Genomic DNA, 25,622 nt, shown 5'->3' on the forward strand with positions numbered 1-25,622 from the left:
AAGGACTGGAAAAGATAACTAATAAGAGGGCCTGAAGATTGTTGGGTTTTATAGCATCTCAGTGTAGCTGAGAAACTGACAACTGTGCTAACGGCAAGATATCTTCCGCACAGTTACCGTGGGACCTGCTAAAATGTGGTCATTGTGAGCAAAGAAAAGGAGCCAGAAGACACTTTTTATAAAGGGCCATTGAAGAAATATGGAGACATTCTTTCATTGCCTGTGGTTACTTAAGTAGACTGCAGTAATATATTTTTTGGAAACGGCTGCTTTTATTGGAGAAAAGTTTAAGGTAGCCTTGAAAATGATTAGTAATTGAACCAATCAACAGGAATTAAAGCTACCACCAATGTACAGTGTACTTCTGCTCAAAAAGAAAAGGCCATTTTATGATAAAACACTAACAATAGTATTTTGTGGTTTGAGTTTTGTTGGTATTATTTTTCTCCTAAGCGTAAAGGTATTGAATTCTATGTGACGTTCAAAATCTTATTTTAAGAATGACAGAAGTCAGCCTTTTTGCATGAAATTATCCTACAAAGTCAAGTTTTAAATGCTTGTTGCTTAGTGGCTCCTTTAACAAATTAACCTACAAGAATCTCTTATGACTGTTTGATTGTAGAGGACATTTGAAGCAGCTTCTATTTTATAACCCTTTGCAGAACTTTGAAGCTCTGTTCAGATAACAATATGCATGGGATTCAAATGGAAAGCATGACACATATCTAGAGAAAATTTCTTTCTCTGTATCTGGGCCTTTTGTGACCTGTGCACTCAATTTTATTCTAGCTGGTATTTGAGCCTAGAAGACAGAGAAGCTGTGAGAACTGAGCTTGATAAGGAGGCAGGGTTGTGATTGAGTAGTAGTCACGTGTCTTCTAGGGCTGGGTGGGAATAACAGGTCAAATAAATATTTGGGGAACTTGCCACATGATGCTTTCTAAATATTACTGTGATTTCTCTTTTCTGATTCATGTGGATTTGTTACTCAGCTTGACGAATGATGTCTGCTTAGGCTCTGTCTCCCCCTAAACAGAATAGTCTTGGGGTTCTAATCTAAAGTGTAGGTAGCTAGAGATTCAAAAACTCTTCAGGTACCTGCAGTATACCTTAAACATAGATTTTTTCATGATTATTATTATTGTTAATTTTACCATGTTTCATCTATTCATCATTTTGGTGGAGGAAAATTAAATGCAAAATACAACATTTAAAGTATTTTCCCCTTTGCAACAATTACCCATTGATTATTGACACATCAATCTATGTGTATGACACACAGCAAAATTTCAGTCACATATCCTTTTGCTGTCTGCTACTCAGTCTGATTTTAGTTTAACTTTAACAATTTCTTGGTGAAAAGTTAATTTCAATGTTAACATATGCATAAAAAAGTCAATAGAGACTAAAAGGAAATACTGTTAAGGTTATTCATTACATTGTTGTTTCAGAGAAGGTACTGGATACTTGACAATAAACCTAACATTAGAAACAATAATTTATATGATAAATCCCATTGAGTCTTTGTAGTTTATTTTTATTAAAATAGTTTAAAATTTTAAGCATTTTTTTCCATCAGGATTTTGCAAGGGTGTTATTTGTTCAATGTTTATTCTATCCTGTTTTTCAGAATGATGGGTCCATATTTCCAGATGTTTTACTAATTTTATGTAAGGTGGAACTTAGTTCTCTTTTTCTCAATATTGCTAATTAGCCAGTTTTGTCCCATCAGCATTATGTGTATCAGTGTTGTGTTGTCCATCTGGGGTGATTTTGCTCATCAAGGGACATTGACAATGTCTAAACACATTTTGATTGACATAACTAGGGGACTGTTACTAACATCTCATAATATAGAGTCCAGGGATTCTGCATAACATTCTATAATGCACAAAGCATCCCCCACACAAAAACTTACTAGCCCCCAAAGTTAATGATGCCTCAGTTGAGAAAGTTAGCGTATGTAACTTCATTCTTTTAAAGTGTAGGGAATAAAGTGTCACCTGTGTATTAAGCATCCACATGTGTACTGCCATTACCCTAATTATCCATTGGCTTTTGAAAAGATGTGAGGTGACTTAAAGGAGTTGTTGCTCAGAGGTTCTTCAGTTACAGTGAGTTATCAGTTTGTCTCTGTGCCTTATAGGTTACAGAAATGGCTTCACATGTGATTGAGTTTATTGATTGATTGAATTCTGTTTCGTTTTATTTTTCAGCACTTAAATATAAATCCAACTGTACAAATAAGAAAATCATCCTTTTACTTATCGCTGGACTACTGCTCACTACAATTGTCATTGTTGGAGCCATTCTCTTTGTCCCAGGTAAGATGTACAGTTGCTATGAGGAAATGCAGGGTCGATGTAAGGGGAACATGGGGGTCAGGGTGTATACGTTTCCTAGTGCTGTCGTAGCGGATTATGGCACACAGAGTGGCTTCAAACAGTAGAAGTTCTCTCACCACTCCGGAGGCCATAAGTCTGGCTGTAAGTCAGGGTGTCACGGGGGCTGCATTCCCTCCCCAGGCTCTAGGGGAGAGTCCATTTCCTGCCTCTTCTAGCTTCTGCATTTGCTGGCAGTGCTTGGCATTCCTTAGCTTGTTTCTTCCCTCATGGTTGCAGTTCCTCTTTCTCCTGTCTTCTGCTCTGTGTCTGTGGCAAACTTCCCTCTGTCTCACTCCCTCAAGGACACTTGTCATTGGAATCTGGGCCCACTGGTATAATTCAAGATAAGCTCCTTCAAGATCCTTAACTTAATTGTATCTTTGGCCATATAATGGAACTTGCTTTTATTTTTGCCATATAAGGGGATATTCACAGGTTCTAGGGATTGGAAAGTGGAAATAGCCTCAGGGCCACCATCTTGTATTGACCAAGATGTGGAAGTGGGAAAGAACGTGGGAACCATGTCTGTCTAAAGTGACAGTTGTGTGTGGAGGGATGGGAGTGGGAGTGGGAAAGAAGGGCAGGGAGCACATGAAGAAAAGCAGAGACAGGCTGGGACTCCAAGTGGTGGATTCAGCACACTATTGTGGTTTCTACAGGAGATGGTAGTGTAGGTGTGATGTTTAAAAACATAAATCAGCACCTGTATTTACTTACAGAGGTACTGAGGGCATGGGGAGAAGGAGATAAGTTCAGAAAAGAGCCTGAAAGAGCAGTTGATTTGACTTTGGGACAGATGGAAAATAGCAAAGGAAGGGAATGACAAGAGATGACTACAGAATATCTCATTGGAAATCTGTTAGATAGTTGAGGAGGAGATAGAGCCAATTCAAGGATTTTGCATGTGAGATTTATATTCTTTGTCTCAAAAAATTACTCATTTGAATGAATTTTGGGGAAAACATTTCAGTTTGTAAGAGTATTATTGAGGTTAAAATATTTAATAAAATGAAGTACTTTAACTTGTGAAGAATAGGAAGTATATATGAGAATATTTTAAATGTTTTTATTTATTAACAGGAGAATATTCAGTAAAGAATGCTTCAGGACTTGGTTTCATCGTAATTTCTACAGGGGTATTAATATTACTTCAGTACAATGTGTTTATGACAGGTAGGTATTTGTTCTTACAGAATGATTTTTGTCTCTTTTTTTCATTAAAAAACGGTACTTTTGGTGAAATTTTTCTTATATTTTTTAACAGTTCAATTGAAGTGGTTTATTAAAAGAACTTCCATTACATTCTTAGTGATTTCCCTGCGCAGATTGATTTAAGACTATCTTAGATCATTAAGGCAGTTAATTATTTTGTGAATACTGATTTTTGTATTATTTGATGCCAGTTTTTATAATTTAAATTATGCTGCATAGTTTTTAATGATTATCTGCATACTCTGATTTCAGATTTTTATAGTTATAAGTAGGTGTTCAACACATTCTTTATTTGCTAACCCTATACATTAAAAAAGACTAATATTACAAGATGAAGTTATAAATTGCAAATGGTAGAAACATGTTCCTTTTACTTACAGGTAAACCATGGCACAACTATAATCAGCATTGTTCTCTCTGCATTTTAAAAGCAAATTGCTAACCTATTTTGGTTATAATTAAAGAGTCACATTTAACACTGGACCTTAGGGCCTCTCTCTGGCTCACTGTACATAGTAAATGCATCCATTCACTATAAAACCACAGGTCAAGATGCACAAGATAGAGGTCACGATGCTTGCAGTCATGTTTGCAGAGTGGTTCGCTCCGCTAGAGAAATTTCTGTGCATGTGGAGAAGCCATGCCAGATAGCCATTTATGGATAAAAGCGTACAAGTGTGGTCAAAGCAGGATTGATCTAGGATTTAGGGTAAAAACCACCAGTCCTGCTCAGACTCCTGCGACAGTAAAGGGCTGCTGAATGTGTGGGTCTGGAGCTGACTTGTGTGGAAGGTTAGGCTCTGGAAAAGAGTCCACCATCTAACAAGTGCAGTCAGTCATTGGGCATAGGATGTTGCTCTTGGTTTCACCAGACGCAGGCAGGAGTGATTGCTTCATCGGTATCCTCAAGGTACTTCTCTCTATCCCTTTCCTTCCTCTAGCTTTTGGGATGACCTCCTTTACCATTGCCATATTGATCACTCAGGTGTTGGGCTATGTGCTCGCTGTGGTTGGACTATGTCTCTGTATCATGGGTAAGAGTCTCATTCTCCTGTATTCCCAGTTTGAATTTTTCTTGAACAGAGCTCTTCTTTCTTTATTTTTCTTTTTTTTTTTTTTTTTTTAAGAGCGGTTTTTAGATCCACAGAAAAACTGAGTGGAAAGTGCCATAGGGTTTCTGGGTACTCCCTGCCCCTTTGGCATGCTCCACACAGTCACAGTTTCCCTCCACGTCCCATACTAGAGTGGCACGTTTGTTACAACTGATGAACCAATGTTGACACATCATTATCACCCAAAGTTCATAGCTTACATTGCAGATCACTCTTGGTGTTGCACATTCTATGGCTATTACAAATGTGTAATGACATGCATCCCCCAATGTAGTGTCATACAGAATATTTTCAATGCTCTAAAAATCCCTTGTGCTCCATTTGTTCATCTCTCTCTCCCTGCAAATCCCTGGCGACACTGACTTTGTTACTATCTCCATAGTTTTACATTTTCTAGAATATCTTAGAGTTGGAATCTCATAGTATATAGCCTTTTCATATGGGCTGCTTTAACTTAGAAACATGAATTTACATTCCCTTCATGTCTTTTCATAGCTTGATAGCTTATTTCTTTTTAACACTAACTACTAGTCCATTGTGTGGATATACCATTGTTTATGTGTGAAAGAACATCTGGGTTGCATTCCATTTTGGGGGGACTATGAATAAAGCTACTACAAATATCCAGATGCATGTTTTGTGTGGCATAATTCAACTCCATTTGGGTAAATACCAAGGAGTGCAATTCCTGGATTATATGTTAAGTTATGGTTAATTTTTTAATAAACTTCTCAACTCACCATTTTACACTCTCATAGAAACAATGAAAAAGACTTACTGTTTCTCCACATATTTGCCAATATTTGGTATTGTGAACATTTCTTTTTTAACTCCTATTTTTCCTCCAAGGAAATACTGGAGGAAAAAATATTTTTTTTTTTATTGCTATGAATGTTGGCTATATGTGGCTTATGGGCTGATTGTTTCAGCAGACAAACTTTTATACCTGTAATTATGGAAGAACTTTTAAAATAACCAGGCTCTAGTTGACTGAAGTCTTAGACTTTACATGCTATTTTACATTAGTCTTCATATGATAAGATAAGATGTGTGTTGTGCAAAAGAGGGCTTTTCTTATTATAATTTGGAGTTATTTCAGTGACCGAGTTAATAATAATGAAAATAATTTTATTCTGTATATATGTAGATAATTTTTATTGATTATTAGAACAAGAATTACTCTCCTAAAATTTGACATTATTAGTTCTTGTTGATTTCTTTTTAAAATTCAGTTATTTTATAGGCATTTCTAATAGAAATTTTCATTTGTTTTTACAGCGTGTATACCAGTGCATGGCCCTCTTCTGATTTCAGGTTTGGGTATCATAGCTCTAGCAGAATTACTTGGACTAGTTTATATGAAATTTGTGGGTAAGTTAGTCCTATTTTTATTAGCTTATGTCAATAATTTCAGATATATACCTTGAAAAATGCTTTTAGTTGGTTCTTCCAGAAATGTATTGATAACTCCAAAAATGAGAAAATACAGTTAAAATGAGGCTCATTAAAGAGGGTGGAAGGCATATGAATTAATGAAGAGTTTGGATTGTGAACTACTTTAAAAGAAAATGGCTTTCTTTCTGTATTAGAATGTATAGATTTTTTTGTGTGTGTGTGTATCCTAAGGGAGAGATCTCTGAAGGATCCATTTTAATTAATAGAACAGGGTTTTTAATTGTTCATTATTCCTGTGATTTAGCTCTTTTGCAGAAACCTGTATGTCACTTGCCATTCTTCTTGTGTACTGTGTATACACAGGGACTCCCCTAATGTGTCAGGAACTGAAAATCAAAGTCTTTTACTTTTGTATTTAATAATGTGATGACCTCCAATGCACACATTTAAAATATTTTTGGTAAAAACCAATATAATAAAAGCAGTAACTTTTTAAACTTAGGATTTTACCACTCTTAAAATAAATTCATAATATGTATATGGAATCAGCTTCAATTTTTTTCTAACCTTGGTATTTAATCTGCCAGTTTTCAAACAACAGGTTTCTGCATACATTCTTATTTTAAACACACACACACAGAGAGAGAGAGAGAGAGAGAGAGAGAGAGAGAGAGAAAGTGGTCATTCGCTTTTAATGGTGTCTAACACTAGGATTGTTTTTATCTAAGCTAGTGATGTTGCCTTCAATCTGGTTTGTAGCAGCTTCCATTTTAAAAAAAAAAATCTGATTTTTATTTATAAAGTAAAGCAAACTCTTCACCACCTATCAAAAGAATCAATAGTTGCAAATTAATAGTATAGAAAAGTCAGTATTTCTGCTTTTCAATAGGTGAAACTTACTGTTTGTTTTTAAATTAATAGAATTGATAGAGTCAAGAAGCTTCCCATATAGCTTGCATAATACTTTAAAAAAATAATTTACCTTTCTTTCTGAATTTCAGCTTCTGATGACCTATAATTAATTTGGTTCTGTTATATATTGTCTGTCCCCTTTAATTAATGCTTATTAGATAAACAACTAAAATACATTATCAAAATCTACCTATTTTTAGTTTATTTGTTCTTGAGTCTTAGTTGTACCTCAATGAAATTTCCCAATTTCATGCCACATAAGTTTATAAAACACAAAACATCTAAAAGGCCAGGTATAGTGGTGCATACCTGTAATCCCAGCTATTTAGGAGGCTAAGATAGGATTGTAAGTTTGAGGCCAGCCTGGGCAACTTAAAAAGACCCCCAACCTCTAAATAAATAAATAAGAAAGACACCTAAAGCAGACTGGCATTTGCGTGGTTGCTATGGTGAATGTCTTATTGGTGATGCTAGTCTACCCTGGTTAAATCTTCCAGTCACCATGTGTCTGATTCTTAAGGGGTGGCCCTTCTGATTTCGTTGCCTCACGCAGCATGCAACCTGCAGTACTCACAGGTGTCACTGACTGACTCTCGGCTCCGTGTTCTTGCTTTTCCCTCACTATCTGTATTGCCCCCTCTTGTTCCCTTGCTTGCCCTTGCCTTCCATCTCTGGCAGGTGTTCAGCACAGTTGCCATCAGGTCTGGAGATGCTGCCTCAAGTTTAGTGGACACTGCTTAGCTGCCACCTTTTGGCCTTGCTCTCCCGCTCTTTCCATTGCTTACATCCCTAAGAAGCCTGTGAAACCACTATCATTAAAAATGTCACTGTTCTAAATTAAAATGAAAGTCCCTAGACGGACCCCAGGTTATTTTTCTTTATCATACTTTATTGTATAAATATACTATATTGATTTTAAGAATTTAGTTCAATTTTGTTGATATTTTGAGAATATCCTAAATTAACTTTTCAAATCAACTTGTCTGATGCCAGAGTGCAGAGAGAGACCTTCGGTCAGTTGAAAGGCAAGAAGAGAAAAGGTACAGGAAAGTTGCTTTTTGGATAATGTGGTAGACTAGGAAGATTAATGTGTTTTGCTTATATAAATTTGTTTAAATCTGAATATATATAGCATTAATGTTGCAAATTGGTATCAGGAAGTAAAAATTGTAAATATTTCAAAAATAATTTTTACTCATTGCAGATGCACTGTTTTAGAAATGAATGCATCTTGATTTAAATGTAATAAAAGCCTCAGATCATTAAAAAAAAAAACAAGCCCTATAAGAGTGAGTTAAAAGTGAGAATTTTAATTTTTTTTATTTTTCATTATTCACAAATGTAAATTTTATAGCCTTGTTATTTTGAAGAATAGGATTTTGACTTTCACTAAGTCCTTCTTTTTATTGCATTTTTTTCTTATTACTGAAAGCATTTTAGTTTTTTAAAGTGAGATAAGACACTGTGAACAATAATATGAAAAGATTAAAAGGAGCCAGCTAAACTCACTAAAGTTGAACTTGTTAGTATAATGGATGCTTATGTCTGTTATATGTAAGAGTAAAAGCACTTGTTTGTTTTTAAAGCCATTACCACTTAGTTTAATATGAGGTCATATAATTTGTTTTGAACAATTAGCCTCATTAAAGTCAGAAACATATTTACCACACATCTCAGATATTTTAGAATGCTACAGAAGCACAATATCTGTCAGTCAATAGATATTTGTGTTTGTTTAAATATTCAGATGTATTTTCTGGCCATTGTTGAGGAAAAGTGTTTATGGTATCACTATAAAAAGTGTTTCTGAAAAATTTGAAACATGGAAATATGTTTATGTCAAGTGATCAGGTGTTTTAGATAACAATTAATGCAGAAGATTTAATCAAGTCAGCCCAGATAGAATGTTTAAGGCTTTTAATTTAAAAAAAAAAAAAATCTGGCCTTTGCTCATGATAGCAGATTAGTCATGATCATTCTTTTGGCTCATGTGTTGTAGCCCCATTGGACGGTATTAACTCAGGTGAAGTTAACACCTGCATTGTTTACTTTTATACTCTTAGAGGTATCACAACTGATTGCTGTCCTTTTGAATCACTGTTATTCATAGATTTCTATTTTCAGAATGGTCTAGACAAATGTGACATTTCTTGCTCATGGGAATTAGAATTTTAGACTATTCTTTATATGTAATGGGGGGGGGAGTTCTTAGCTATTCTTAATACTAATTCTGATGAGCCCAAAAATAGAACTCTAAAATATTGTCTCTGACCACCCCCTCATGTTTGTTACCAATCAAAAATTTAGATAGCTGTTTAGTTCTATTGTCCTTTATAAAACTTAGATGTAAGCTGGGTACATTGGCACATGCCTGTAATCCCAGCAGCTCAGGAAGCTGAAGCAGGAGGATTGCAAGTTTGAGGCCAGCCTCATCAACTTAGCAAGGCTCTATGCAACTTAGTAAGACCCTGTCTCAATGTAAAAAAAAAGGGGGGGGGGGGGCNTACTAACATTTAGACTTTTTTTTTTGGGGGGGGGGGGGCTGGGGATGTGGCTCAGTGGGAAAGAAACAAACAAACAAAAAATCCTTAGAAATAAGGCATGGTTTAGTTGAAGTAAGCTGTCTATTCATGACACTCTCCTGATATCCCCAACAAAATTATGAAATTCTGCTTATTTATTTGGGAAGCTGCTAAATGGAATGTATCGAAACCATTTCATTCTATATCCTTTAAAGAGGCTGCTTTCATGTTGGGACACAAGTGCTGCCACAGTGAGGGAGGTCAGTGTCGACCCACATGTCGCACTAGCAGAGGATGTCCAGAGTGCAGACAGATAATAGGCCTCACAGGGTGGGGGGGTGTTCAGTTCGGCAGCTAGACAGCTCCAGCACCTTTCCTCTTACTGGTTCATCACTCCCCCCTTAGCAACAAGAGTTAGTTGGTGTCTTTTCTGTCAGTTATGGTTCCTGAGTTCCTCTGCCTTTGGCTCTTCTCCTGTTAGCCAGGTAGCTCAGCCTCTCCATTGTGTCCCCGTTTTTTTATCCTAATCACGTCTTCCCAGTGATAGCTTTTCTTACCTATCACTCTGAGCTTTGAGTTCTCATTTACTTTGTTTCTTTTCCATTTTCCCTTCCCATCACCAGCTTTCTAGTCTTTTCTTCTGTTTTCCCTTTGGATTCCAGGGGGAGTGAGAATCTTACCTGGCCAGTCAGGTACCATTTTCCTATTTGAGTGAGCCTTGTCGGCTAGCCTCTAGATTGGCTGACCTTGGGTCAGAACCCACCCCATTTCCCATCAGCTGTAGAAGCTTGATAGGTTTGGGGTGAGGAGTGGTAGGAGATAAATAGCATGGAGAAGGAAAGCTGTACTGGGGCTGCCTGTCTGCTGATGAGCAAGTCCAGTGCTGTCATCCAGTCCAGGTCACAGTGGAGTCCTGTCAGTCCCAACACATTTTCTTTCCATTACTGAGTTGAGTTCACATGGCTTGAAAATGATTCTGTTTCGCTCCCATCTCTTGTTTAGTGGTATGATTTATTGTGTTTCTACTTCCATGTTTAATATTTTTTGTGAGAAATCAGAATTTCTTAAACTGAGAGAGAAATGAGAAATTCTATTAAGAAAGAAAGAAAGAACAGTAAGAGAATACAATACAGTAGGAAAACCCTACTCCTGGATGACCCGGCAATGTTGCTAGCTGACATTTTGAAACTGTGGGACCGTGCTTGGTATGAAGGACTTAGCTGCTCTTGGGCATCCTCTTTGGTTTTTCAAGGCAGTTCTCTCTCTCCCCTACCCAACTAAAGTACCTCCTTTCTCTTTTGTCCTTTTCTTCCTGCCTTGTATTCCTTCATCTTTCTTAATTCTCCAGTAGGAAACTGAAAAGGGCAACTCAAAAGCTAAGAAGGAGTTATATAGGGGAGGGCTTGAGTGTGGCTGCCTCTAGCTGCCTAGAATAAATTTTTAAGCATAGAGGAGTATGAATGTTTATTTTATTAGCCATTTGAAGCTTTGAAAGCTGAGAAGGTTTTGAAGGAGGTGGGAAGATTGGGCTACGGGGAATGAGAGCAAGGAGCCAAAGAACGTGGAGTAGAGGGGACACCAGTCATTGCCACATTCTGACATGTCCTGCCTGGGTGGAATAGGAAGAGATGGCGAGCCCATGGTAGGGATGATGGATGACAGCATTTTTCCACCAAGAAGTGTAGCAAATGGCTGATTTGGGGGGCGAGATGGCATGCACAAATGAGAGAACATGTGTGTTTATTATCCGATATAGGTGGGTCAACGCTTCATTTTCTTCTCTCAATGCATATAATCAAGAATATTCTGTATTTTTGAATAGACTATCACAGCTGGAACTCCTTCATTGGAGTCTCTGGCACCCTCTAGTTTTAGCCCTGAACATTTTATCTTAAAAATAAACATTTCATTGCCTTAATTTGTTTCATTTATTAAATTAATATTCTTATTTTTTTATTTATATCAGCTTCTAATCAGAGGACTATACAAGCTCCTAGGGTAAGTTAAAGTTTATTAAATGAATTGGGAATGATCTCTTGGTGGGTTAGACTGAGGAGTGATAATTGGAATATTGAACTATTTTGCTCTCTGTTTCATGTAACATCAAATTAAGAAAATGTTGAAGTCGTTTCATGACCTTTGTGTGAACGGGTCCAATTCTATTTTAAAACATATGTTTGCTCATTTAAGTATTAATGGGGTGGAATAAATTATTATATAAAATTGTACTGACTTCTCATATCCAGAATTGGAAAGTTTATGAGTAGGAATAATGGTCATTATCTCTTCCATCAGAAGGAAGCTGATTCCAATATATTACCTCACCTTTTGGATCCATTTGATGTAAATACACAAAACGATAGTTTCAGGCTTAATGAGGAAGAGAAATTTATATTAAATTGACATCATTAAAATCATAATTTATAAAATGAATGTAAATATTGCTGAAAAATCTGAGTTACTATCTACCCCACACCATTTTATAAACATTTTTCTTCCTGAAAACTATACTGCAGGTTTCACCGTACTTTGGATATTTTAATAAGCTCTCTGAGAAAATTCCAAAAAAAAAGGAACAAATTTAGGAGGGGATGAATGAGGAGAAAACTATCTTGATAAATATAGACTCATCACAATGACAGACCCAGAGCTCTTTTATGGAAATAAGATCTAGAGAGGACTATATTATACTCAGCTTCCTATAAAGACTGATGATGGATCTACTTGGAATCCCAGAGAGAGTCTCCTGTCTGTGGCAGGAAGTGCTCCTGAGTCTGAGGAGCCTCCGCAGGCATGCCAAAGGGGCAGGCTGGCTCAGGGTGTGTTTGTTTCACCTCGGCTGTTTATTCTAAAAAGATCACTGCCATAGCTACCCGGTCACAAGCAGCCAGCGGTTTCTAAAGTGCCTCTTAATAAAAAACCCAACCGCTGTACCTTTAAATCCTAACAGTTTTCTTTCTCCCATTGCTGAGTTCATTTTGCCAACTTGAAAATGATTCTGATTTGCTCCATTCTCTTGCTTAACTGTATTATTTGTTCTGCTATTTCTGTGTACATACTTGCACTTCAATATTTTTGTGAGAAGTTAGGATTTTCTGAACTGAGTAAGGTGGGTGTGGTAGGAAATTCTGCATAGGAAAAGCATATTAAGAGAATAATACAATTATTACCAAACTACCAGCTCAACTTGGCGAGCTTTGCTTCAGCCCTTACTGCCTTATTTTGGTTTTAGATGAAAGGATTCACTGTTTACTGTATAGTTTAATGTTAGAATATGTAAGTTTTAGTATATAAGGACATGAAACAAATTATATTTTATGTAAATATATTTTAAATATTTTACAGAAAGCTGTAGAGGAACCACTTAATGGTATGTAGTTATTACAAACTTGTATATTCTTGATCTATTATCAGATCATAATTTGAAATGGCCCTTGAAAAAGTTAGAATGCCCATCTATTTCTTGAGAGGGGTCTAGGGTTTGGTTTGGTTTGGTTTTTCCCTTGCATTGTCCTCTTTTTCTTTGCTTATTCATTAAGAATCAGGAGTATTGCTTTTGTAATATTCTCACCTCTGGGAAAAAAAGGATCATGCTTTGTCCCTCAAGGAGTTGGTTTACCTTAGCCAAATGGTATTTGGGCAAGAACACCATTGCCCTTTTATGTGGGGCCAAAATGAAAAGTGCCATGGCACCCCCTTAGAGGAGAATCTTATTCCCAATTTCTAATTTGTAAACTTCAGAAAAATGCAGGTCATCACTATGTAGTGAGACCAGACCAGAACATTTTGTTGTCTATGTAGATCTGAAACTGTATTCCCAACTGAATCTGTTTCCCTAGTGGATACTGTAGGTGTGAACCACAGAAATGCTTTGCAATAAAAATGATAGTCTTAAAGTTCATTTGGCTGTGTAATTGTAGAATAGTTGGCATGCTGTTGCTGCATGTTTGTTTTGAAATGATTTCTAATTGTGGATCCTTACTAACTGCCTCTTTGGCTTGTTACTAACCCTTAGCGTTTAAAGAATCAAAAGGAATGATGAATGATGGTAAGTATAAAATATTCCTGTAATTATAGATTGACTGAAATGTGGATATTGAAAAGAAATAAAAATACTTCTTGAAAATATGACTTTCTTAAATAAAAGGGACACTGTCAAATCATAAAAGTCCACCTTTCTTGATGGATAAAACTTAAATCTATTTTGCTAAAAAACTTATAAGAGTTGTAGGGCCTCAAAAATCAGAGTCCACAGTCACATGGCTCAGAGCAAAGTGAAATCGCCCCTTTTTGTAAGACATGTTTCAGATTCAGCACCTGGTATCTAACTTTAAAAATGCTTTTTATAAGGCACAGACATAATCTGGCACAAATCTTTATCATTTTTGACAGAGTCTCTTTTATGCTTGTGTTGGTGATTTTGTGGCATCTCAACCATGGGGACTTAATATCTCTATTTTTCCAAGCAGGAGCTGGTTCTGACCTTTTGGTAGAGGGTTACAGAGAAAGGCAAAGAACAATGTTTAGTCACTCCCACTTTCACTTCTATTTTTGGAACTCTAGACTAATATAACCTCTAATCTTCATGGAATACTTCAAAGACCTGGATTTGTTAAATTTTAAAGATAACCAAATCTGAAACATCAAGTGCTGCTAGCATTCATTTTGGTTTTCCCTGCATATGCTGCAATCTTCAGGTCCACTGGCATTTAGTAACTGTGTTTATATTTTTTCCTTATTTCCAAAAATGTCTTCACATCTTCGATATTTGCAATCATTCCCTGATTATGTCAGTGATTTGCTTTACAGTTTCAAAAGCCTATGACCTGCCCGCTCACCTCTAAACAGCACAGCATTTAACACAGGAGGGTTTGTTCCCCTGGTTACAATAAACTTTTGCATAAGATTCAAACACTCCAGTCATTGTTGAACCAAATTTAAAACAATGTTTAGGCTTCTGTTCACCCAGGAGCCACTGAATGATCCCATTTCTGTAGGTTTGTACCACAGCCTTTAAATCAGGTTTTGTTATGCAAGTCCCTAGCTCCTAAAACAATTATAGTTAGTAGGAAGAAATTAAAAGACATTTGAAAAGATCCGTATCTGGAATTATGGCATCTTTATTCATGCTTAAATTCTGGCTTCTCAACTCCTTTGTTCTCTCCTACTGTGGTGTCATTCTGTAGGAAGAAACTAAACTTTTCTCCATTTTCAGAAAACCAGTATAAGATCCTTGAGTGGCATCTTTCTTTGTGAACTTTCCCTTAAAATATAACTTTTGCCTTGAATTTTTGTTTGTTCATAGCAGATGAAATCTATGATGGCCTTTGAAATGTGCTTAATTTTGTTAATATTAGCTGGTCAGAGTTTGTTTTCTGGATGTCTCTCTGGCGGGTTCTGTCTGCTGACACCCGCCTGATTGATGCTCCTAGCATATCTACCCTTCTGGAAAGGGTAGATATGCCATCCCTGCCTAGGGTGTTCCTCCTACCTGTACCTATCATGTTTATTTCACTTACATTAGACAAATTGTGTAGATTTAAAGTGAATGTAATGGAATATTATTCTAGGATTAGTATTCTTTTCTTTGAAATATCAATATTTTGGCTTCTTTAACTCAGCCAACAAAGGGAGATCATCAGACTATTGATTTTTATTTTCATTTAGCATTGACTGCATTTTATTTACCAAAACTGAAAAGGCTAATGATTTGCCTGGTTTCTGTCTATGGCCTTTGTAGACATATTTTCTTTATTTTGAAGATACTGTGTATCTAAAAAACAGTTCCAAATTTTAAAAATGCATCAACTTCTTAATGCACAGGAAATAGACATGAGCAGTGACCATATGTTCGTGTTTCAATTTTCCAGAGTAACTGAAGTGAAGTGAAGGACTCTGGTTTGGAGAGTCATGGAACCTGAAGGAGTTACACTTGTATTTAAAGACCCCGGCCTTGATGATTCACTCTTGGGAAGAAGAAAAAAAAAAAAAAAAGAAAAGTAACTGGTACTCGTCTGTAAGAGAAAATAAGTCATTGACCCGTAAATGATTATCACAGTTTTTATTCAAAACAACCTGTAATTTAGTTAATAAAAGATTTATGATCTGTGTCGTGTGCCCGGTTGAGATCTAATTTTCTGTTATTTCTATTTAATTGGGGACAAAAGTAGAGGGAGCAACTTCCAAGGATGATACTTTCCATATCCTCGGGCCTCTAGACTCTGGGTTTAAATTGGTTCAGGGTGAGAATGACCTAACACTAACCTGATGGTCACCCAGAAACATCTGTGAAAATCAGTGGCTTCCATCCAAGCTTAGTAAACTCAGGTTCCCAGCATCCATGGCAGTTAGGCTGTTAGCTGAATAAGGTGTCTGCCACTTCTGGGTCGGGAATAGTGACTTAAGTGGAGACAGGAATTTGGTTGGGAACATCTTGTATGCCACTTACCTGTGCTATGACGTCACTGGATATAGGGGTCTTCATTCTTGGGGGTTGCCATTCGCACAGTGTCCCTTCAGCCTACAGTGTGACAGATACTTCCCAGATGTGGGTTGCTTTTATTGACGGGTGTGTTTTTCTTTAATTTACACAACCCTTGGGACCCTTCCTTGCCCTCCTCTGACTCGCTTCTGCTGTACCCCATACTGTAGCACCTTTACTCCTCTCTGAACGTGGTCCAGTGACGCAGTAGCATCAGTTGCAGAAAGGAGCCAGACTTGTTTTCAGAGCACTGTGTTCACACTTTTCGGCAAAAATAGCTATGGTTGTAACATATGTATTCCCTTCCTCTGGTTTGAAGGCAAAACTCTACGGTGTTTCTTCACTTATTTTCTGATTGGAGGCATGACAAAAGCAAGACTGAAATCTGAACTATGAGTCTCCTGCATGGCAACCTTCTGTGTGTCTCCATCAGGCCGTGGGCCAGCCCTCGAGGGGGGCGCTCCTCCTGTTGTGTCTCTGTTGCATGATAACCACTCATCTGCTTCCTCCTGTAGTCCTGCCTCCTGCTCCCCCTCCCCTGAGATTGAAAAGTAAAACAGAACCACATTTCCTACCCCAGTTAGAAGAAAAAAATAACGTTCTGACAGTGTGATCGCCTGGAGTACTTTTAGATTCTTAGCACTCGTTTTTTACCTCGTTTGTGGATGTGTGTTTGTATGTGCACATGTGTAAGGTAGGCTCCTGCTGCTTCTGTAGGGACAGAAGTGCCGTACCTACAGGAGAGCCAGTGCTGACTTTGTGCTTTTAGTAAAAACATTTAAAAACAAAAGGTCCTTATCAGGTGGAATTATATTTGATGCAAATATTTGATCACTTAAAACTTTAAAAACTTCTAGGTAATTCGCCAAGCTTTTTGACTGCTCACCAATGCCCTCTAAAAATACTAGTGATTCTTCCTGTTTGTGTAATGAGACTTTCATATTCGTAGTGCCATCACTGATAGTTATTTCTTAGTCTCCTGGATGTTTCCATGTGCCTCTTTTATGCCAAATTTATTGTCATATTTCACGTTGGGACCAAGTGGTTTGCCCATGGCAGACTTAAACTTATAACCTGCTGAGGCCCCTCAGAAAATTGAACATACTATCAAAACAGTTCTTCCCTGATTGAGTAGCTGTCCAAAATATTAGTCTATGGAGAGGGAGCTGTATTTCTTTATACAAATCTAATGGCTCCTGCTGCTCTTCTCCTGAAAATATTTGCACTTTGCTAATATCGTTTGTTACTTTAGAAATTAGTTTTGATGAAAAGAGCAGAAAAAGCAGATGGACTTGAAAAAGATCCAAATTCTTATTCTCCATTAAGAAAATCAGGTATGAAAATCTTTATAGTCAAATTTTTTAATGAACTAAAGTTGTACCTTTTAATATGTTGTAAACTCTCCTTTATTTGGGGTTCAGTCTCGAGTCTAACCATCTGTTGTGTTCTCTTTGATGCTACCTGCCTTTTGAGGTGTTCACTGCCCCAGACAATGCCACTCGAGGTAGCAGGGGAAATGCCAGATGCAATCAACTCTTGCTCCTAACCATCCTCTTCTCCAGCTAAGGGACCACAGCAGCAGCAGTCCTTCTGCCTGGGCATCATTGGGACAGTTTATTCTCTTTAAATCAGACTTGTAATGGCTCCCAATTCTGTCACATCAGATATAACTTGCTAACAGTGTTTTGAGCATCATAGATTGTTTTGCCCCATAAGATGCTTTTTACTCCCTGATCCCAATTTTTGCCATCATCTTCTCCATTCGGTTTTATTTATTCTACATTCTCAAAGTGACACCATTTGTCATTTTCTGCAACAACCTTTTCAGCCTTTTTGGCCAAATCACATTTTTCTTTTCCTTCAATACATACTGCTCCAGCCCTTCCTCCCCCACTGGCTGTCCTTTGCAGTCTGTCCTCATCTGTCTAGCACCCTCTTTCATCTCTTTCTTACCCTTCCTTAGTACTTCATTTATCTTGGCTTTAGTTATATTGGGGTTTTTTGTCTTGCTTTTCTCACTGGATTTTAAAATTGCTTCCATAGCAAGAGCTTCTCTCTCTTCCTTTCTCTCTTGCAGCTGTGTGCGGTGTTCTGCGGACATTAGATACTCCGTACATAAGTTTGATGATTGGCTGTATTTCGATTTCTCACTATTTTTAATAGGGTGAGCTAGAGACTTTTCTTTTTTGACAAATTGCACATGCTCGGAAAACCTTAAAGGGAAATGATTTTTTTTTTAACCTGGAAATTTCAGGTCCATTCTGTTAAAAATTCTTGAGAATATCAGAGTTAATTTGGCTATCCCATAATTGGGAGTATTGCTCTTTTCAGACTTCTCTTGCCAATTTAGTAAGTGTCCGACCGAATTGTGATCTAATAAAGCTCAAAAAGTGATAAGTTTGCTCCTTCATCTCATTAATTTAAAAAAGGCTACATCACCTTCTAGATGTCTCTCATCTTACAAAGGGTGTTCAAAAGTGGCGATAGGTGGTTTATGTCTGGAAATACATACCTTTATTTACCTCTTGTTGGAAACTGGAGAAATAATTGTCTGGCTACTCTTTACATTTTCTTTGTGTTTTATTTGATTGAGGGTTTATTTAGAAATATTAGTTTTGCATGTGTGTCTTATATTCAAAATCACTAACTGCCATCACCCACTGGGGGTCCTTTTAGTTTAATAGGGATAATCCAAGTTAACTTTGAAGAGATGAGCAGTGACCAGGAAGTTTTCCTGCCTTTAACTTTGATAGCTCTTAATTATGATCCTGTAAGACCAGCTTTTCCATAAATCCAGTCTTTTAAGGAAAAAAATAAAGCAATCCTTTGTAATAAGCTTCTCTGTAAGACAACAGCAGTGGAATCTTCAAAGTGTTGTTATCAAGATTGTTGAGAGAGGGAAACATTTTTGTTTTTATTAAATGAAGCATTATTTGCAAAAAGCCATTGTTAAGAAGTAGATCCTGCATCATATAAATATCCATTAACCATTCTCAATAAAGAGAACTCCGGTGTTGCTATGTGTTAGATGCTCTCTTGGGGGCTTTTTTGCATAGCAATTAAAGTTGTGCTCTTTGTCAGTAGCCATTTTTTTGCAGTGATTTAAAGACCAAAGTTGTTTTACAGCTGTGTTACTGTTAAAGGTTTTTTCTTTTTTTTTTTTATATGTATTAAATCAATTTATCACTGTTTGAAGCTTTGAATATCTGCAACCTTTGCCAAGGTTCTTTTTTTATTTAAAAAAAGACATAACTTTGTAAATATTACCCTGTAATATTATATATACTTAATAAAACATTTTAAGCTATTTTGTTGGGCTGTTTCTATTCCGACAGCAGACCACATGAACATTTCTGAGAAATTTAGTTCATTAATATACCTTCAGTTTGTCCATATTCTATGTAACAATGCAAAGATTTTTTTTTTTAATGTAGTACCCAATACATAAACTTTTAGCTGGAGCAAAGTTCTAATTAGAAGTTGTAAGAAGTCAAATGTATTTGATAATTTTTAATTAATTTTCCCCATGGTATAGTGAAAACATCACATGAGAAAGAAAGAGACCTGGATTCTAGTCCTGGCAATACTACTAACTAGCAGAGGACCTGGGCAAGCCTCTTGCCTGTGCCACAGTGACTGTGATTGCCTATGGAATAAGATAAGCCTCTGCCAGGACTGAACTATTATGTTATCCATTTTAATTGGTTGTTAGGATTATTTTTACTGCAAGTGAAAGAAAATACACACACACACACACACACACTCTAATGTAGCCAAAAAATTCAGATGCACAACTGGATTCTGGACCTCCAAACCAAATCATAGGGAACCAGTATCTCATCAGCCTCCCACTTTTCTCACCTCCATATGGCCTTCCTTCCCAGGTTTCTGCAGTGGTAAATGACTAACTGTAGTCCCAGACCCACCTTTTCCTAGTCAAGGAGAATAGAGGGTGAAAGGAAAACAAAGGGGTCCTGTCCACCCAAGATTGCACCTAGGGCCTCTGACTGTATCAATGCCATCTCTGGATCACTGAGACTTGCTGTGACTGGACCAGCCTAACTTCCAGATCTAGCCTTCAGTAGAGGCTGTATCTGCAGCACCCACACAGTGCTGAGTGGGGGTGGAAGGCAAGGACAAGTTCACCTGAAGCAAAGATAGGGGATGGTTCCTAGGTGCTGAGATGTCATTAGATTTGAGGCACAGGATTCCTAATCAGTGCTGCATCCCTTCAGATTTATATTCTATGATTCTGCATTTTATGTGTGATTGTAGACCATGTGAATGGAAAATAACATTCGGCAGCAGAGTACCATCTCTTTCCTTACCTCATAGGCAATTTAATTTTTTATGCATTTACGAGGACGTTTTCATTCTCAGCAGGAGTAACTAATGGGGTTCAGAAAGCATTTAATGACCTACCTCCTGCACTGAAAACTGCTCTCTCTTGCACAGAACTGTACTCAGCCTGATTAGAACTCCCACAGAGCTGTAGGCTTCCAAATGCAGCTGGATTTCACTTTTGTGTGTCCCCTTTCCATCCCAAGGCATCAGGTTTGACAACTTTGGTAAACAATAGGTTATGGTAACATCATCCAGGTAGGACATGATTTTGGCAGTAGCTTGGGGATTTGAGTGGCAGTGTTTGGCTATTTCAGAACTCACACACCCAGTCTTTATTTTTCATAAGCTTTAAGCTCACATATCCATCCATCAAATCAGTGGGAAATGAAGTATTTAACCCTAAATTATGGATAATTTGACTGATTAGTTAATGTTGAAGACAGCACTATGGATCGCATAGAAGTGATCAGAACTCTACTACTTACTTAGCAAGTACTTATTTAGTCATGTAGTTAGCAGGCAGCAACTTCTCACCTCTGAGAGTGGGAAAAAACAGGTATAGTTCCCCAATTTGGATGATGAGAAACTCCGGGTAAGCATTTCTTCTAATTTGGAGATAAATGTTTTCTAAGTCTGAAAACTGCAGTCTGCTGTCAGTCTTGATGACAGAATGGCAACAACATTGCCAGCTCTTTTAATGAGCAGCTATTACATCACCTGTACCATAGTAGTACTAGGCTTTCTGGAAGTCTCTACTGGAAAAAAAAAATAATAATATTTGATCAGAGATCTGTCTTTAAAAAAAGAAAAAATCTTATAGTTTTGTTTCCAGATTTTATTTGGGTTGCCAGAGAAATTTCTCCATGTTAAAGCATGCTAAAGCAACATCCTGTAAGCTGTTAGCCTTTTAAACAAATGGATTGTTTTAAAAAATTAAGCGTGTTGCTTAAAATACGGTATATATTTTCCATGGAGCTCTCTATTTTGGGGGGTGTATCAGTTAAGCTGCACTAAATTTAGAGTGAACTCTTACGTGTACATACATCATCATGTATGCAATAGATTTTTGTGGGGAAATATAATTTTGGCATGTTCAGGGCAGCTGGAAGTACTAGAACCCTTGCTCTCTCCACAGCTGCCACCTCCTCCCTTAGCAGGAACAGCTTATCCCACCGCCTTGGGTGAGAGCCCTGTGTGGCTCACCTCCAACCCCACCTCCTAGGCAGCTCTTTCTAGGAATGTTTCTCACTCTCCAAGGAATTTCCACCCCCAGATCAACCAGACGTTTTTAGAATGTGATGTTCATAAGCCTCACTTTGGCAAGTTAGCAGATGCATATATTTGGTTACCTGAAGAAACCTTTCCTTATTGCAGTGTTAATCAAGTGTACTTCATAGTTGGATTGGTTAGACATATATCTTGAATTTTCATATTTTATAATCCTGGGCTCAATAGAACCCATGTCTCCTCACACCTTTAGATATGCCTAGCTTATCGATGGGAATTATTCTAGTAATGACTATGACTAAATGGAATGGAAAAGAATACCCTGGATCCTGTGCAGGAATATATTTGAAAGCATCAAGTATTAATTTTTCTTACTCTTGATTAAAGAAAGTGGTTAAAAAATGATGGAACCTTTATTCTTTAAGACCATTGGTAGATCGTGGAGGCATTTATTACTTGTCTAAAAGAATTGTACTTGAAGTCATAGCCAAAACAATTCCAGTTAAGTTTTTTCAAAAGCATCACATTTAGTAAGATTAAATATTCTTGTATTATTTTTTGTGTCTCTGGAAAAGTATGAAATACCTTCTTTAAGAAAAACATTTGGCTAAAGGGTTTGGCTGGAGTTTGTTCACCACATCTTATCTTTTGATGTTCTGGGTAGAATTGTCTCTCTCTATTTTATGAATAGACTAGACTTAAAATAGAGAAACCAACAAGATTTTTGCCACTCCTCCAAAGCAGCTGGAATCTCCAAAGCACTGTAGAGCCAGTTTGCAGAGCCCAGGTGACCTCAGGAATCCACAGGGTCTGGTCTTTGCAATCCTGCAGGAAGGATTTCAGATGACTTGTGCAGAGTAACAGGCAGGAATATTAGAGAGGGTGAGAGTAGGAGACCACCTCTGGGGGAAACAGCAGCAGCTCTTACAAGAGCATGGGTTTTTAAGGGGTTTAGATCCCTTTGTTCTTGCCTTATTCTCTCATAATCCCGCTTGTGATTGTCCTTTGTTATTTTGTATAGCCCTCAGCAATTTTCTTTGTGAGGGTCGGTCCTGATGACCTGGTCATAAGAGGGGGTTATAATTATGGCTGGGGGAGGTTTGACATATCAATTCCCATTTTTTCAGATATTTGTTCACTCTGATAAAATTGTCTTGTGATTCTCATTCCTTTGACTTATGGACTCACTTTGATATGTATGTTTGATGTCCTTCCTGTAAGTTATCTCCCTTTATTTTAAAATAAGTCATCTCCCCACCACCCATCTGCTGAAGGCTGACTTTCTACCTAACACAAAGGAGTCCTGAAGTGATAGGCCTCAGAACAGATTCTTCCTGAGAGAAGGGGCCTCCAGGGAGGCCACTCATTTGCTTTAACATGTGCTAATGAGGCTGGTGTTACCACTCCACCCCCACCTGAGCCAGTTTGTTGCTTATTTATGTGGCTCCATCCTGTTCCTCAAAGGACTTAAAGAGTTCCATTTGGGTCACGCTTGCCACTGAGAGAAACTGCTTCCCAGGATCACAGGCACTCTGAGGCTCGTGGGCTCCAGGGCATGGGCGTGGGAGGAGAGCAGAGCAGTGTGGGTAAACGGCTCAAGCAAAGCCTGGTCTCTGACTGCTTTGCTCAAAGCAATCAGGACACAGAGGTTGAGAGATTCATTTACTCATATAAAGGATTCTTTTTTCATGTTTCCCTTGAGAAACAAAGCCATCACAATAATTTTCACCATACACAGAAAACCAATATAGATTTAAAAATGAAACCAAAATTCCTGAACCCACACATTGGAGACCCTGGATTCTTTCCAGATCCAACTGCCAGTGGCACAGGAGCTGATGAAACATTTTATGAGTATACCTGCCCCCCTCCTCCAGGGTATTTTTATTCTTCCAATTGAAGATTAAAAATAAGGTATGGCCTCTCCAGGTGAGGAGGGAGAGAGCAGCATGTGTTCTTCAAAAGACTCAATAAGATAATAGATTTTTTAAAAAGCTATTGCTGAGTGTAACTTACTTAGAGTTTCAAAGGGCTTTTTTTTAAAATGAAATCTTTGTAAGCAATAGTAAAGAAATCTAGAACCCCTGGGGTGATGGTTAGAATCCTGTCAGGGATTTAAATCTAATTATTAGCCTGAAAGTAGAGAAAGAAGGGCCCAGTGTCAGCCCAGAAAACAATAATAGCCACAGTGTTGTTCAGCAGCCCAGTTACTAGTGCCCCAAAGGGCGGTCCCACACATTTGCTCTTATCCTTGAAAGGAGGCCACAGGGGCTTCAATGTTTCCTGATAATAGGTTCTTCTTCTAGTAGTAAAGGTAGCTTCCTCTGCATCTAGATCTCTTCCCTGCTAGATCCTGATAGGAGACCTCGGAACCCACTCTACCTGCAGGCACTTAAGGACACTGTGCTCAGCAGGTGCCAGAACCCTAGCCCTACCAGCTAGGTGACTTTGCACAACTTAGCTAACTTCTCTGTGCCTCAGCATCTTCATTTGTAAAAATTGAGATAGAATGTGAAGACAAATGGGAAAAGGCAAATAAAGTAGCTCAGTACTTGGCTCACAAGTTACTTCTTTTTCTTCTTATACACAGGCCAAGGTAGAAAAAACTAGCATGAAGGGGTATAGAGATGAGCATAACATATACTGAAATATATGTTTTCCTATGTTGAGTTATGATCAGAGATGCAAATAGAACATGAAATGACCAAGAGTGTAAAAATAACAAGTATGGCTAAAATATAAACATGTTTGTTCCAACCTCAATATTCCTGTTAGGATACCCCCTACTTGCCTTAGGGAAACTGGAGGACAGAAGATGACATTAGGCAGCAGATAAGCCTATTTACTCTTTCCCTGAATGCAAAGAAGGTGAAAGGGAAGGAGCCTGTCTGTCTTTGGAACCCCACTCCTGCCAACATTACTCAGCTCATCCATTTATTCATTCATGCCAATGATTGATTCTCAAGACTTCTGAAAATGTGTTAAGAGCAAGCCCTCCAATCATGCCAGACAGTCTGTGATTAAGAACTTAAAGCTGTCTTTAGGCTAATAACCAACAGAAATGAAATCCAAGCATATAGATTTAGTGCAGATAAAAAATATTGAAAACATTGAGGCTCCATAAATATTATTTCGCAAATGGAAGCCTTTCATGGAGCTGGGGGGTATCTTGATCCCAGGTTATACTATAATCAGCCTCCTCCCTTCTTTGAAATAACTACAGGCCTTGCTCTGTTAGTTCTTTTCAGTGGCTGTAGAATGCCAAAAAATAAATAAATAAATAAAGGAGAAAGGCAGCTGGTTGCATGCTGTGAGTTGGAAGTGGCTTCTATTTACTTTTTCTCCGCCTACTCATATGGCCAGGGATGGTGCTCAGTTCAAACAGGAATAAAACACCATGCAGCTAACTGGCCTGCATTCTTTGAGTGGAGTGCAGAAACTTGATTTGGAGAGTACCTGGTTAAGGGCCACAAATTCATTTGAAGGCATGGTTTTCTATTAAGCCCTGAATGCTTACAGTATTATGTATTTTCATAGAGAGGGAGGCTGAACTGTCCTAATCTGTCAGCATTTGAGCTTGGATTCCCATCTTGGCCAGAGATGTGTAGTGAATCAATATGTCACATTGCATTAAAAGATGCTTCACTGTTTGTGTCTGTTCAGTGTTTAGAAATGCAATAACTATGCTAGAGTTCTTTCTTAGTCCATCATCTGTCTCTGAGGAAGAGGAAGTGATACAGAAAGTCAATCACAGCACTATAATTATATCAAAAAGTGGACACTTGTGTCCTTCATTCAGAATATTGCCATTCTAATCTAACAAATGTATCTATTTTATAGATACCTGCCTCTCCTTTCTTCCTCCAAATCAATTCCTTACTTCCTTCCACGCAGAAAATAAAAGTGCACTGTGAAGAGTGACATTATCAACGAATTTTCAGTGGGAAAAATGTTCTGAGCTGTGAAAAATATGTCACTTTGTTCTATACTGGAATTAACTACACAGCCAGCAAGATAAACACAGGACAACTAA

General features: G+C 37.7%; 1 protein-coding gene across 1 annotated transcript in view; it reads left to right on the plus strand.

Annotated features, from left to right (window-relative positions):
- Positions 1–15,646, plus strand: part of Cd47 (CD47 molecule) — a 34,339-nt gene extending 18,693 nt beyond the window's left edge. The window contains exons 4-11 of the mRNA XM_015478548.2: positions 2,217–2,324; positions 3,465–3,557; positions 4,538–4,630; positions 5,987–6,079; positions 11,504–11,535; positions 12,883–12,907; positions 13,553–13,585; positions 15,408–15,646. Of these exons, the coding sequence (XP_015334034.2) occupies positions 2,217–2,324; positions 3,465–3,557; positions 4,538–4,630; positions 5,987–6,079; positions 11,504–11,535; positions 12,883–12,907; positions 13,553–13,585; positions 15,408–15,412 (482 nt within the window). The 3' untranslated portion in view covers positions 15,413–15,646. The remainder of the gene's footprint in view (positions 1–2,216; positions 2,325–3,464; positions 3,558–4,537; positions 4,631–5,986; positions 6,080–11,503; positions 11,536–12,882; positions 12,908–13,552; positions 13,586–15,407) is intronic.
- Positions 15,647–25,622: the final 9,976 nt, after the last annotated feature.

Source organism: Marmota marmota, unplaced genomic scaffold (genome assembly GCF_001458135.2).
Source record: "Marmota marmota marmota unplaced genomic scaffold, marMar, whole genome shotgun sequence".
In the NCBI taxonomy this organism is placed as follows: Eukaryota; Metazoa; Chordata; class Mammalia; order Rodentia; family Sciuridae; genus Marmota; species Marmota marmota.